Below are 16,181 nucleotides of genomic sequence, written 5' to 3'. Positions count from 1 at the left end.
GAGAAATCTTAATGTGTAATATCTGTTTCAAGCTTCGAGTCACAGTTTCTCGCCAAAGGAGAGATTTTTCACTTTGTTCTTTATTGAAATAAAATCGATCCAGGTTGAATCTTGCACTATATTCTTATATTTGTACATTTTCTGGCATTTCTCTGCAACCCAGGTCTACCCGTCTATGGTTTTAAACTGAAAATCTAACTCTCTTAATTTTGGGATCTTTAAAGCGTTGTTACCAAATATGCTACTGTGTTCAGAAGGACGTTTCAAAAATGTCTTTTATAATCTTTTAATTGATCAATTTCTTACTTGATATCATTTTTTCATGTGTCATGCGTTCTTCATCGACTTTCGTCAAGTAACATATCAATCGCAACTTAACAGGCCTTTCGGTAATTGGAAAAACAAACTCGAATGTGTTATGTAGGCGTTCATGAAAACCCCTTCTTAAACTTTGACATAAATGACTCCAGTTTAAAAAAATAGCTTCGATAATCTTAAACAATTTGAGATAATTTTTTTTTATCTTGCCGAATCGTTCAGAGAACATTTTTATCTCCTTTATATCGAAAACAAATTAAAGGTTGACATTTCAATTTTTTGTTGCAACTAAAATACAAAGGATGACTGGAATTAACACTGGACTTTGGACTTTAGGGTGACTTTTATTATTTTTATATCTTACCCTAATTTCAATTTGTATATTTATTAAAGAAGTTTTTCAATGCCGTACAAAAGTTAAATGTTAAAACGATTTTAAGACTGTGATTTAGTGAAAAAATTCTATGTTGTCGGTTTTTGTCCTTACTAATTTCCAAATAAAGAGAATTTACATTTGACTGAACATATTGCAATGCAGGTGAAATGAAGGATATGGAGATAACAAACAGTATTCGATATCAAAGTCCATAAAACAATATAAAATAAGAGCAGAAACACAGACCTCCAAAATATCAGAGGTAGGATTAGGTGCCATGGAGGAGAAAGCATCCCCTGCTGATCGGTCACAGCCGCCTTGTGCCCCATGTCTTGATCGGGAAGTTACGGGAAAATCTGCTACTCATTGTATAAATAAGCAATTACAATAAGTATGAAAAACGTCAGTCAGCATTTTTGACTCAATGTTAAATTGTATTTGCTGACAAGGCCATTGTATCAATCTTAGAACTTACGAAATTATGACTTTAAACAAGACTGCTGATATTCTTGTTTCATCAGCTTGTTTGTCAATAATTTACCTCGTTTTAGAAATTTTTCATACGTAGAGCATGCTCTTGCGTATCGAATCAACTGAGATATCTAAACTTCGTATGCAGGTGAAGAAGGTATATTGCTGCATAAGTAAGGCAAGTTGACGATAGAAATGTTAAAGTCATCAAGTTTATCATAGAGCTTGGTTGTTACAATGTAGATTACCATTAAAGTCTTTTTCAAGTACAATATCTAAGTATGAAACAGATGTGTCACACTCTGGTATCTTTTATTTCAAGCTTCCCAGGATATATCGTATCGACAAAGGAATAGAAATAACCATTATTAATTGACTATATCTAAATGTTGAGTTGAAGGCCACAGAAAGTATTTTCTTCTTTTCAAGCATAAGATTTTGCACAAATTCTGTTTCATATAAATACAAAAAATAGGGCTGCTAATAACATAGCGCAATTGGTACCCATGGGGATTTCATCAGAAGCTTAGGTATATTTTTGATGTCAACTTCAGAGTACCTGTGTGTACAATCAGAATGTATATTAACAAAATAATTTTGTCAATAATCAATGACCAAGTACGTAAATTTACGAGTTTCATTTTTATTGAAAAGGCACCTGTCAATGATATTAGAAATCCTGGACTAATTTATCAAGGGGAATGGTTTTGTATAAAGTTGAAAAGTCGTAAGTAGTTAAGCTGTTAATGTTGATAAAATCTTGTAATTTCAAATTGTCCAAAAGTTCCTTGGAATTTTTGAGTATTCACATCTGATTCACACCACTTCTTGAATATATTGTAGCACAGTCACCGTATACAACGGGTAACGCGGGGGAGTCGCTCAAAAGTATGGGGGAGTCGTTTTGAACGTATGGGGGAGTAGATTTTCACCGCTTCGGAGTCAGAACCGATGTAGGTCAGGTCTTTTTTCGGTATTTGTAAGATGTATTTTCAAAAGACAAGTATCCCACGGAACATAGCAATAGCTGAGCTTTATATTGGTCCTCAGTCCAAGTGTCATATGCGTCTAGTATTCTCAAACACTTCGAAACTATTCGACAGATTTCACATTTACGATGATCGCGTGGTCAAAACATGCATGGTTTGCACAATTTACGACTTGCATGGGGCTTGTTACAGTTAAAACAACAAAAGCGAAGGTTTATCTTTTAGATCCAATAATTAAAACTTGACTAGACTTTGCAAAAATTAATAATTAAGACATTTTCTCTTCAGTCAGTAATTGTAACGTAGGGGGGAGTCGTTTCTTGAAAAACACAACGCATAGGGGAGTCGCAAAATCAAATCAAATGTATACTTGGGTTTGTTGTTTATGCTTTTTAGCTCACCTGAGCCGAAGGCTCAAGTGAGCTTTTCTGATCACATTTTGTCCGTCGTCCGTCCGTCTGTCTGTCTGTCTGTCTGTCCGTCCGTAAACTTTTCACATTTTCGACTTCTAATCAAGATCCACTGGGCCAATTTTGACCAAACTTGGTACAAAGCATCCTTGGGTGAAAGGAAATTTCAATTGTTAAAATGAAGGGCCAAGTCTCCTCACAAGGGGAGATAATCAAGAAAAGACAAAAATAAGGTGGGGTCATTAAAAAATCTTCTTCTCAAGAACCACTGGGCCAATAAGGCTGAAACCTATGTGGAGGCATCCTGGGATAGTGTAGATTCTAAATTGTTCTAATCATGACCCCCGGGGGTTGGGCGGGGCCACAATGGGGAATCAAAGTTTTACATAGAAATATATAGGTAAAATCTTTAAAAATCTTCTTCTCAAGAACCACTGGGCCAGAAAAGCTGAAACTGATGTGGAAGCACCCTGGGATAGTGTAGATTCTAAATTGTTCAAATCATGACCCCAGGGGGTAGGGCGGGGCCACAATATGTATTACAAGGGGGAAATCTGGTAAAGAACAACATGACAAAAGATTCTCAGGTTATGGCCTATGGGCCTCTTGTTTATTCTACCAATACATTTTTATTTGCTTATATATATATATCTATAAATCGATATTTAGCTGCATACGAAGTATATATATCTCAGTTGATTCGATACGCAAGAGCATGCTCTACGTACGAACAATTTCTAAAACGAAGAAAATTATTGACGAGCAAGTTGATGAAACAAGAATATCAGCAGACTCGTTTAAAGTCATCATTTCGTAAGGTTTACGGTCGATACAATGACCTTGTCAGCAAATACAATTTATCATTGAGTCAAATGCTGATTGAAGTTTTTCATACTATAATTGTTAGTCCAGTATTTATACACCGAATTGACAGCGGATTTTTCCGTTATTACCAGATCATAACAAGGAGCACACGGCGGGTGAGACCGGTCAGCAGGGGATGCTCACTCCTTCATGGCTCCTGATCCCACCTCTGATGTTTTGGAGGTTCGTGTTTGCTCTGCACCTATTTTGTATTGTTTAATGGACTTTGATATTGAATACTGTTCGTTATCTGCATATCCTTCTTGAACTTTCTTAAATAATTTAGGGAGTCGAAAAATCATATATCATTTTAAATTTCGACTTTTCTTTCGTTGTTTGCTTTCTTAAAATACTTAATCTGAAGTGTTTTTTGGAATTGTTATAATGTTACGTATAAAGTTCAATGTAAGCAATATGGAGAAATAAATCCATGAATCGTCCCCTACGCCCGCGCTGTAAAATGCATGAGTATACTTCATAAATGCACCAATCTCTTATCCGCAACTCTGCTTATACCACCGAAAGAAATTAAATGATACGTCCATAGATTCTTTGTTACATAGTGCCTTTGTGCACCCCCTATTTTACTTTTTCATGGAACACATGTTCTGAATATCCCATAGCAAAACATGGACACTGTTATTATTTCATAGCACTGAGAGGTACCTACATGTATCTCTTATCCGCAACTCCTCCTTGCACTGAATAAAATTTAATGATACTTTCAGAGATTTTTTCCTATATAATGTCATCTGGGGGTTATGGAATGCCATATACGACAGCCAACTGCTTACTGCCAACTGCTTACTGCCAACTGTCAGCTGCTTACTGTCAACTGTCACACAAACTTGAATAAATTTTATTTTTATATTGATATTTATGTGAATTTTCACAAAAAAGAAGAAGGAAAAACAGACGCGGATCCAGGACATTTTTTCCAAGAGGGTCACCCTGGTAAAATTAAATTGATTAAATGACCAATATTTTTTTTTTTTAATCTTATGTTATATTTATAAAATTTATGCGATTGATAAAGTACATTGTTTATTTTTTTTGCTTATTTGAAATAGTTTATAAAATGACTATGTTCTGCTTCTAGTCTTTAAAGAAGTAAAAATATAAAGATTTGTCGTTTCGCAGAGAAAGATGTTTTGAAAATAAATTAACATTTTTCCATTATATTCTATAGTTAAAAATTTCCTCAAATGAAAGGTATATATCTCTATGTGTTATAATGTTTCACATGCATAGATTTTTTTTTGGGGGGGGGCATTTAAAATTTGTACAGTCATGGGTTAATGTATGAGCTAAATAAACTAAAACTGACCTTGGATCCTGCAAGACAATGCCGATCAAACATTTATATCTCTTTGTTTTTATAAATAAGATATGTTTTACATGCATAGATCTAGAGAGAGGGGTCCGGACCACCCCTCTGAAATTTGTAAAGTAATTTAATGCACAAACTAAACCAACTAAAAGTTATTTAATGCATTAAAAAATTTAACTAAAAGGGACATTAGACCCATCCCCCCCCCCCCCCCGAATATGCGGATTCATGTTAAGTTGGTATAAAAAATGTCATAGACATGAAGTTATGACGCATAAGAAACCCTCTCCCCGGCCGAAATAAATTTTCACATTTAGGGAAGGACTTTTTTCTTGTAAAGAAATTTCTGGGTTTGATTTTTTTTACCAGAGTGACCCTCTTGGAAAAAATGTCGTAGATCCGCGCCTTTTTTTTTTTTTTTTTTTGAAAATTTACATAAATATCAATATAAAAGTAAATTTTATTCAAATATGTGTGGCAGTTGGCAGTGCACAGTTGGCAGTAAACAGTGAGCAGTTGGCAGTAAGCAGTTGGTTGTCGTATATGGCATTCCATAGGGGGTGTACCCTTTAGTAAGCCCTGTGCTCTAAGTATTTTTTGTTTAAAGCAATATGAGCTGCAACTTTTATGTGATCATTTTTGTTGCAAATTGTAAAAATCTATTTCGATGACAGCAACAATAACGTTAATAAACTTTTCTTGTTCATATTTGCGATGGAATTATTGTTTTCTCTGTTCATATTTTGTATTTGATCTTGAATACTGTTCGTTATCTCCATATGTTTCATGTTAAAAACTTTGAATTTACCGGGTAAGTTATAGTGAATACAGAATTAAAACATGACAAAATAACTGAGCATAGTCCAACAAAACTGCTACTCTGTGTTTCAGAAACAGCGAAGGGGATGGGGGAGGGGTATCATAATTTTACTGAGGAAATGCACATGTATGTGGCTCCAAAAAGGTTAGGGAGGTTATCATATACTGAAAAACTCTATATTCCATTGCTCGACCGCGTAGAAACCAATTGAAATGCACATGTATCAAATGTAGAAATTATACATTTATGAAGCACACTCATGCACTTTACAGTAGGGGACGATTAATGCATGGTTTTATTTCTAAATATTGCTTACATTAATTTTTATACGTAACATTATAACAGTGAAAAAATCATCAAGTGAAGCATATCAAGAAAGCAAACAGCGATAGAAAATTCAAAATTTAAAATGATGTACGATTTTGCAACTCCAAATTTGCAACTAATTGCAACTCCCAAATTATTAAATAAACAACTAAATATCGATTTATAGATATCTACAAGCAAATAAAAATGTATTGGTAGAACAAACAAAAGCATAAACAACAAACCCAAGTATACATTTGATTTGATTTTGCGACTCCCCTATGCGTTGTGTTTTTCAAGAAACGACTCCCCCCTACGTTACAATTACTGACTGAAGAGAAAATGTCTTAATTATTAATTTTTGCAAAGTCTAGTCAAGTTTTAATTATTGGATCTAAAAGATAAACCTTCGCTTTTGTTGTTTTAACTGTAACAAGCCCCATGCAAGTCGTAAATTGTGCAAACCATGCATGTTTTGACCACGCGATCATCGTAAATGTGAAATCTGTCGAATAGTTTCGAAGTGTTTGAGAATACTAGACGCATATGACACTTGGACTGAGGACCAATATAAAGCTCAGCTATTGCTATGTTCCGTGGGATACTTGTTTTTTGAAAATACATCTTACAAATACCGAAAAAAGACCTGACCTACATCGGTTCTGACTCCGAAGCGGTGAAAATCTACTCCCCCATACGTTCAAACGACTCCCCCATACTTTTGAGCGACTCCCCCGCGTTACAATGTATCCGTTGTATACGGTGACAGTACGCCCGTCCTTTTGAAGTTTTCCCTTTACTACTGTCAATATCTTAGTGAGGAGTAAAGAGAGATGCTTAGTTGGACATTTACTAGAACCCGCTATGTATCTTTGTTTGTAAGGATTCTTATGAAGTAAAAAAAATTTAAACTATATGGTTGTTTGATTTACTCATATAAACATAATTCAAGTTGTTACCCTCCAGTTATTTTGACAAAAAAGTATCATCTATTCTTTAGTACAATGCTCTCTGGCGTTTTAACACAAATTATTATTAATTTTTTTTTACACACAAAATTGTACACGGATTGTTCTTTATCCCAGCTCAAGCAATCTTAATGTAGAATGTCGAAGTACCTTCTGTAATGGTAACAGTAAGTTTGTCAATATCTTAGTGAGGAGTAACGAAAGAGGCTTGGTTGAACATTTACTAGAACCCGCAATGTATCTTTGTTTGTAAGGATTCTTGTGAACTAAAAAAATTAAAACTATATTGTTGTTTGATTTACTTATATAAACATGATTCAAGTTATTATCCTCCAGTTTTGACAAAAGAATGTATCATCTATTCTTTAGTATAATGCTCTCTGGCTTTTTAACACAAATTATTAATCAATTTTTTACACACAAAATTGTACACGGATTGTTCTTTATCCCAGCTCAAGCAATCTTAATGTAGAATGTCGAAGTACCTTAAAGGCTCAAATGGAAAAAAATATTTGGCTTCACATTTGTACGTCTAAGTTTGTTTGTTAATAAATTATATGTAACTTTCCTTTTTTCACATTTTGTCATTGTATCTGTCTGTTAATGCAAGGTAGATGCTCTTTCCCTCACATCCTTGTCCTGGGATTTGGTACAGGGATTCCAAGAACCTATATAAAATTAGCAAAATTTAATAAATATCAATTATATGCATTATTATTCTTTCATGATTAATTATAAAACCATAATGTCTCAGATGCATTGAACATTTGAAATTTCCTTAAGGATTATCAACAAGCTTAGCTCGAGCAACACTATAAAAGTCGGTTGTCAAGGTTTTCTTGGGGTGTCAATTTCAATTGTTACCCTCAGAAACATCCTCACAATGTCAAGGGTATTTGTTATCGGATCTCCACACAAATCGTGAGGAGTTCCAAAATCACAAACTCTTGATTTTGAGGATGCCTCAGAAAAGGCACATTTCTTATCATACTGAATGCCCTATTGCTTTAGGATGTTGGCAAACAAAGATATCGTAGAAAGGCTTACAGTTTTGAAAGCTTTGAAACCCCTCGCTTCTGTTTTTCTGAATAAGGAAACATCGAAAAAGATTTACTGATCTCTTTATTATTACTTGTTTGATTCTCGGATGTTCTTTATCATCGAAAATTTTGTCATATAGATCTGAGCTCTCAAGCATTTTTCGCCTGCTTTCTGTTTTCAATCAAGCTACATCGGACGCAAGCTTTTTCTGACTTCAAGTCTGTTTGACTCCTTTCAAGTTCACAAAAGTAATTCCCGCGAACCATGCGTGCATAATTAACACGTAAGGGAAACAATCGTTGTTTACCACTCGAAAAGTGTGTTGCTTTTGCTGAGGGCGACATTACAAATCACTCAACCTATCGATTCAAATATTAGTATTTTCAACATGATAGTATTATCAATCAACTTGTTATGTGCATGTATTTTTGTGCGTACTGTTCACCGAGGATTTTTCAAAACGTCAGCTGAAGTTTTGAAAGACAGCTGAATAAACTAGACGTTAGTCAAGTCCAGCTTGCATCAAATATGAGTTAAATGAAACAAAAAAATGGTTGCGAATGCAGTTAACAAAAATCAAGAAATTTCTCTTGAGTATCAATTAAACAAAAACAGGTCAGTGAATTTTTTCCGAACTTCAAATGTAGAAAAAATAGGTAAGTGAGTTTAAAAGACATTCAGAATGTCCTCCTTACAACAGTCTCTATCTTTCGTCGACATATCAATGAGACATTCAATATAAAAATTGTTTAGGTGGTTAATACTGGAATTTACACCTAGGTATATAAGCACCATCAACATTCAAAGCATAGAAAGGCAAAAGCGATAACCTCTACGTCTTTTGGTCATATCTTCTACAGCTCTCCTCTGTTGGATATCCTGAAATTAATTTTGTTCAGTTACTTTTTAAAGAAAATCATTCAGCCCTACAGTGAATGATGAAAACCAGAAACCCGCCAAAAAATGAACAAAAAATCTAAATAGACTTAAATCATAGTTATAAAACAACTGTAAAATAATATATTATCGTGTGGTCAAATTTTCGAGGTTTGAGGAAAAAAGATTTGTTTTGGGGGACTTGATTTCATGGTAGGAGAATAGTTTGCTGCAATGCATTTAAGATTTTGAATTTCGTGATGGTAATAAATTAATGGGTCTCTTCATACCTCGAAAGCAACGAAAATTGAACCTCCATGAAAATTCGTAATTTCACAAAATATCTTTTATACCCGTTGGCAGGTTCTGATATTCTTGCAGAATTCCTTGAAAGCAACCAGAAAATCATCTGGGTTGAAGTTCTTTTCATCTTCGCAAAAATATTGGGCTAGACGTGTAGACTGTTTATGCATTCTCTCTTTAATGTCATCTGCCTCATTCATTTGAGTATCAGCTTTCTATCAATGGTGGTGTAATTTGATGTCACTTTCGTTATTTCAATTGGTCTTTATACTCAAATATAGGGTAGAAAGGGAGAACATATGCACAAAGTCTAATTTTTATTTTTTTTATTGTTGAACATTACAGATCTTCTAAATAAATATACTAGCAATTTTACACATTTTTAAGTAATGAACAAAATGAAAAACATGAAAATGACCTCCAAGACTAAAATATTGCATTTTGTTTACCTTATAGTTGGTTTGAGTCAAACTTATTCTGAACCTTACCTTTAAAAAATCGGTAAACTGTGTTTTCACTTCATCTTCCGTTTGTTCACATTTTTGTTTAAGTCTCTTAACCATCTTCCTAAGCTGATTAAATTCATCAGTTATACCATTCATCGGAAATCTTTCAAAAAGTCAAAAGCTCTAAATCGTTATTCTAAATATATTTCTTAAAATGTCTTAAAGAAACAGTGTAAAATATCCACTGTCTGATACTAGTATCATAGTTTTTTTTTTTTTTTTTTTTTTTTTTTTTTTTTTTTTTACAAAATTGATGTGACCAATATATTGAATGAACTAGAAGAACAAAAATGCCTCGTGGTAATAAAAATCAAATTCGTCACCTTGACGCGTTCTCTAGAGGCTCCTGCAAGGTTTCTACAAACTTCAAGGCACCTGGATCCCCTTGTTCCGATGTCTCCACCAAGTAATGGAGGAAAGACATTTTGCAGGTACTACTTGACTTGGTGTCCATTAGGATCTTGAGAGAAGGTATACGAATTCCCCGTGCATTACCAAATTTACTTCCCTATATTTAGGAATAATCTGAGTGTATTCAGTAATGTTTTGTGCAACCAAGGACATTATCAGTTGTAGTTTTATACATGCAAAGCGTACATACATAATTGTTTGTTTATTATTGTATTTTTAATGGATCCGATTCTTATAGAATAAATATATAGTACAAAGATGAGAATATACGTACTTTGTTCAAGAAATTTCCTGTGTGTAAAACGTATCGGAGAAAAATCTTCAGTGACTGATCCTCACATATTAGATCACAAGTCTTTAGAAAAAATTCAGACTGTGAACTTATTGTTTTGAGTTGTGCGTTAAAATCAGCCTTCAGAATAAGAACCTCAGTTCGAAATTCATGGTTTGGAAGATGTGTCATGTAAAAGAGAAACTTTTCGGCGTCTTCAAGGTTTTCAGCATTTCCTTCAAAATTCTGAAAAAATTCAATCTGTAAAATAAAAATAAAGCGTTTAAAGATATATGTTTAATCGTGATTCTTTTTTAGTTTTGTTTTTAATTTGAGATGATTAGCGAAAAATTCAAAAGCATGTTTAAATTTTGAAGACTTCAAGAGAATGTCAACAAGCCTCGTCACGTTGTGGAAGAACTTCTTTCAGTCTTTTTAACTTTTCAACTTCAAACTTTTCGTAGTCTCCATACTGCAGAAGTTGAATAATATCTTTTATCGGTCTTCCGCAGTTTTTCAAAAAGATCTCTACATTTAGTTTTCTATTCTGATTCAAAGGTGGTACCTTCAAAGTAAAACAGAAAGTGAATCTTATTTTGTTGGTACAATAAATTACTGATAAGTAATACTCTTAATCACATAAAGGTCCAGTCTTGTATTCCACCATATATGAAATTAAAGACTACAACTTGTATTTCCTACAAATATATATCGACTACAAGGATTGCTTCTAAATTGTTGACAATATCTTCCACCAATCGACTGGAACAATTGGTCCCGTTATTAGCAGATTTATTTCTATTCTCATATGAAGCAAGCAGACTTTGTCCAAAATCTTATACGTGAAAAAAAAAACACTTTTCCTGTGGCCTTCAACTCGACATTTAGATATATCGACGACGTATTGTCAATTAACAATGGTTTTTTTTCCATTCTATCACGTGGAAACGATTTATCCCGGTGAGCTTGAGATAAGATATACCACAGAGTTTGTTTCATATTTGGATATTTTACTTGAAAAAGATGTTAACGCCAATCTAACAACCAATCTGTATAATAAAAGGGATGTCTTGAACTTCTCAATCGTCAACTTCCCATACTTATGCAGCAATATACCTTCGTCACCTGGATACTCGTTTTATATCTTTCAAATGATTTGATACACAAGAACATGCTCTTCGTACATCTATGTACATCTATGTACAATTTTTAAAAGGAGTTAAGTATTGACGAACAAGTTGATGAAACAAGAATATCAGCAATCTTGTTTAAAATCGTGCGTTCTATGCATATGGTCTATACAGTGACCTTGTAAGCAAATCAAATGCTGACTGACGTTTTTCAAACTATTTGTTAGGCCCTTATTTACAAACTGAATTGTCGACGAATTTTTGCGTTATTTCCCAATTATGACAAGGAGCAAACGGCGGGTGTGAACTTTCATCAGGGGATGCTTACTCCTCCATGGCACCTGGTCTCATCTCTGATATTTTGGAGGTCCGTGTTTAATTTGCTCTGCTATTTTAAGAAGAGAAAATACTTACTTTACTCTTGCATTCTGTCCTGGGAGATGCATTCTCGTTTTCGTTGTTGGCAAAAAAATTCTCCAAATCAGCATATTCAACTTCAATTTTGTCTGGCATTTCAAGGATATCCCTCCAAATGTTCTTTTCTAAACGATAAAAAAAGACTGAAAAATCAATAGCAAGTCACTAAATAGGTAAAAATACACTTCATGTAAATTAAAAAATGAGCTAGATGTTTGCTTGAAATTATTTTTTTTCTCTTCCTATCCATTATTATCTAACCATTTCCCCTTTCAGGACTGCAACGAACTTCGGCAACATTGTACACTATTAGATCATGCGGATCGATGTTTTTTTCTGCCCAATGACCATTGACAAAGTATTTGGGTAAAATGACAAACCTTAAATGCCTCGATCATTGGTTTATGACTATAATGGCATTTTCAGAGGGTATGTCTGAAAGCCGTCAGCGCATCATTCTGACTCATTCTACGAAAGCCCAGAAGGCTCATTCGAGATTCGAGTTTCCAAATACGAGATTCGAAATTCGAGATTCAAAATTCGAGTTTCGAGATTCAAGATCCAAACGAACCAATCAAAAGCGGGTTCAACATTTGATTATTTCCCTTTATTATGTTTTTACTGTCAAGAAATAATTCAATATAATTATATCAAATGGGTCATTTCATTAAATTACAATGCAAGAAAAAGTGTTATATATATTAGAGGGAAATTTAAATAATTAATGGATTTTTGATCCGCAATGAATATTTCAATTTATATTATAGATTCTTAAATATTAAATAGATTACATATATCAGGAGTATATAATTATATTTTTGTATTGATGACAAATTAACGGCCGCCAGGAGATGGTCGGTTAAAAATATTTAACATTAATATAATAGTATATTAAAAAGACGGTCTTAGGGTTAAAGAAAAACGCACAATAAACATAAAATTAAAAATTCTTATGAAGAATGAGGTAAATAATTCATCCAATACTGACTTAGAAATTTAGATATGTTTGAAGTGCGGAGAAAATTAAGACATGTGTGGGGCGTAGTCTAAATCAAAGACCGCGTTATGTATATTACACAATTTTACTTTCTCTATTCAAACGGGATTTGTTGTATTTATTTTAAAATGACGTGTACATATGTACACATATAAACATTTTGAAAAATATGGTTAAATGTAAATTCATTAAAAGACTTAACAGGCTACAAAATATTACAAGATTTGGCCCTTAGCAGACGAGGATAATGCACGTTTTACAATGTGCCAAGAATTTTCCCGCTACAACTCAAAGAGAAGAAATGAAGTGGCGGATCTAGAGGGAGTTTAGTTTTTTTCCTCTAAGACAGAGCAAGGATACCAACATATTTGCTGCATTTTTATTAAATTAAACTACACTGCATATCTAGTTGTAGATTACATTTAATTTTAGTTTTAAACTTTTAATGTAAATGCCATACAGGCCCACGGTTCAAAAGTTGTTGACGCAGAGTTCCAGGGGTTAATACTGAACATGCATTATATAATTAAGAAAATCATGCAATGTAGAGCACAAGCTTTTAATATCACGAGGATATATATTAAAAGATAAATATAAGATATTTTAAAAACAGACCACCATAGTCTTTATAATTAGTTGCTTCATAAAAGGAACATTAATTGGTTTGCGGCCGATTTTTGACGCTTACGTCAATACATGTTTCTTGTCTTAATTTTTAGAAAAACACAGGTACGTGTGGACAAGACCCCCCCCCCTTGATATTGAACCCGGGGCTTATTTCTCTGTTATGTGTAGCCTTACAATACGAAAAAAATCGCTGGCGTAAAACCCCCAGAATAATCGCTCAACCAAAAAAAACAAAACAAAAAAACACTATTTATTACCCCACTTTACAAGAAAGAAAGCTGTTTACGGAAAAAATGTGGGATTATTACGTGATGCAGAGTCAGTCCGATAGCATGGACTAAGACAGAAATCAGTGGCAGATTTAAGGGGGGGCGCACCCGGCGCGCGCCCCCTTAAAATTGTCCAAGTTAGCATAAAACATAGTTTGTCGAGAAAATGTTTTAAATGTCTACTCGGTAGACCTCATTTTTACCCTACAAAACCTCTAGAATCCAAGAGCTTCCGGGGCCTTCGCCCCCTGGGCCCCCACCAGGGCTTTGCCCTGGACCTACTGGGGGCCTCAAGGCACCCCCAGACCCCCTGCCTGAATCTGGCGCCCTCCTAACTTCAATTCCTGGATCCGCCCCTGGAAATACATTGTATATGTAGAGACAGTGTGAATCGACATATAAAGTTAAAACAAAATAAATGCATTTAACACCAGTGGGGGTACAACGTAAACAGACTGGAGTATATGCCTTCTCTTATAATGTATAGTGGGTATTTGGGGGGGGGGGGGGTGGTGAGCGATTATTCTGGGGATTTTACAATTTTTTGTTATTGTATACATGATGCATCACTTTAATACATAAAACTTGTGAAAAAAATGTCCAATAAGCCCTAGGGTTGAATATGGAGGGGGAGGGGGGTGGTACCTTTCACAAGTACCTGAGGTTTTCCTAACACAGGAAATGCATAAAAATTAAGTTTAGTAGACAATTCAAAAATATATATACTCCTGATATATGAAATCTATTTAATATTTAAGAATCTATAATATAAATAAAAATATTTTTTGCTGATCAAAATTCCATTAATTATTTAAATTTCCCTCTAATGTATATAACACTTTTTCTTGCATTGTAATTTAATCAAATGACCCATTTGATATAATTATATTGAACTATTTCTTGATAGTAAAAACATAATAAAGGGAAATAATCAAATGTTGAACCCACTTTTGATTGGTTCGTTTGGATCTTGAATCTCGAAACTCGAATTTTGAATCTCGAATTTCGAATTTTGAATCTCGAATTTCGAATCTCGTATTTGGAAACTCGAATCTCGAATGAGCCTTCTGGGCTTTCGTACTCATTCTGATCTTTTTGATCTAATATTTTTGTGGAAATTAGTGGGTCGAGGTTCATTAGTAACGTAGCAATCGAGCGACTTACAAAACTTTAAAGTCGCCGCCAAAACCTTTCTGATCGCCTAATATTGATTTAAGCATGACTAGGTTATCATGCTCATACAGAAAACACTTATACTAATAAAAGGTAAAACGCATTGGAATGAAAACCAAGTACTTACTTTCGGAAGGAACGTTTGATATTTTATTCCACATTATGTGTTTAACTCTGCACTTTGGTTCTGGTATAGGTATTGGGGGTGCAAGAGGCGTTTCAGGGACACGAGGTGGCGCAGAAGGTGGAGGTGGCGGAGGTGGCAGAGGGGGTGCTGGAGCTAGTTCTGTCATTACGCCACCAGATTCCGAGTTTTCATTCAACGCATCCTTCAGTGTATTTTCATCGCCTTCACTACAAAGATTTGGAAAGGTGTTGGTATCCCAACTTGTCTGAGTTTCCTTGCTCTCCAGAGTATGGATAGGAAGTGGGTGGGTTTCTCCAACAAGAGATTGTGGATCTTCATTGCATTCTGCTTTTGTAACTTCCTTTACAATTTTTTCGATGGAGTACCAAATTTGGCCACTTTAAAACCAAACAAAATATGTTGTTAAAATGTATGAAAAGGTAATATGAACAGGCAAGTATGGAGGTGTGATATCACTTACCTGTCAGACTGACTATTCTCTATCAGATATAGGTTGTACAAAACACGATAAAAAGTAGAATAAACTGGTGAATTTTCTACCTGCAAAATGGAAAAGAAAAATTCATTGAGAAAAAATTTATATTCTTGGAAAGTTGCTTTATGTACAGATAAAAATACCCAAAATATTTTGTTTGATAAATATCTGAGGTTTTTTCTTTCAAAATTAGAAGTTTCTACACGAACTGAATAAATCTCTGTTTTGGTTTTTTTTTTAACTTACCCGTGAGTGTAATGCATTGAAGATCGCCTTTGAGTCACCAATATCTGCATTCATTGTCTCCATTGTCAGAAAATGTTGACTATTTTTTGTTTCACATATTATATTGAAATGACTCCCCAAAGCGCATACGTATTATTGAAATAAAAACTTTTGGGTTTTTTTCTATTTCTGGTCCAGAACACTGACAGTACAATAAATTATATAAAAGAGAACTTGAAAATCTCCGGACACTTTCCTTTTAAACAAGATAGTATCTAAAAATAAGTGTACGTAATTTATTTTCCGAAGGTTTCATAATAAACACTTAAACTATATGGAAAGCCAATAAGATTTTCACTGTGCTCTGAATTGCATGGGCAAAAAAAGCAACATAAATGTTTATTTCATTACTTATCTATGAAATCCTAATAAATTAATTAATTAATATTCGGATTGATAA

At 34.0% G+C, this 16,181-nt stretch overlaps 1 protein-coding gene across 2 annotated transcripts; it reads right to left on the bottom strand.

Annotated features, from left to right (window-relative positions):
- Positions 1-7,294: 7,294 nt before the first annotated feature.
- Positions 7,295-15,863, bottom strand: LOC134248317 (inverted formin-2-like). 2 transcript variants are annotated; one of them, XM_062730726.1, is made up of 11 exons: positions 15,743-15,863; positions 15,482-15,561; positions 15,001-15,398; positions 11,805-11,932; positions 10,661-10,825; positions 10,264-10,521; positions 9,902-10,086; positions 9,561-9,681; positions 9,123-9,287; positions 8,724-8,772; positions 7,331-7,520 (listed from the first exon to the last, which is right to left on the bottom strand). In XM_062730726.1, exons 1-11 carry the CDS (start codon positions 15,803-15,805, stop codon positions 7,453-7,455), a joined length of 1,680 nt encoding a protein of 559 aa, XP_062586710.1. In that variant the 5' UTR covers positions 15,806-15,863; the 3' UTR covers positions 7,331-7,452. The 2 variants fall into 2 exon arrangements, with proteins under 2 accessions (XP_062586711.1, XP_062586710.1); XM_062730727.1 differs by lacking the exons at positions 8,724-8,772; positions 9,123-9,287; positions 9,561-9,681 and having other exon boundaries at positions 7,295-7,520.
- Positions 15,864-16,181: the final 318 nt, after the last annotated feature.

This window comes from Saccostrea cucullata, unplaced genomic scaffold (assembly GCF_032062105.1).
Source record: "Saccostrea cucullata isolate Sc308-1 unplaced genomic scaffold, CSIRO_AGI_Scuc_v1 ctg6001, whole genome shotgun sequence".
In the NCBI taxonomy this organism is placed as follows: Eukaryota; Metazoa; Mollusca; class Bivalvia; order Ostreida; family Ostreidae; genus Saccostrea; species Saccostrea cuccullata.
The sequence above is the reverse complement of the archived record's forward strand: the minus strand, read 5'-3'. Positions and strand labels throughout refer to the sequence as shown.

What these genes read in the sequence shown, in the direction of transcription:
- LOC134248317 (XM_062730726.1), bottom strand. Translation starts at nt 15,805, where the DNA reads ATGGAGACAATGAATGCAGATATTGGTGACTCAAAGGCGATCTTCAAT. An exon ending in AGTTTACCGATTTTTTAAAG is followed by an intron (nt 9,288 to 9,560) that starts GTAAGGTTCAGA and finishes CACCATTGATAG; the next exon opens with AAAGCTGATACTCAAATGAA. An exon ending in TATGACCAAAAGACGTAGAG is followed by an intron (nt 7,521 to 8,723) that starts GTTATCGCTTTT and finishes AATTTTATATAG; the next exon opens with GTTCTTGGAATCCCTGTACC.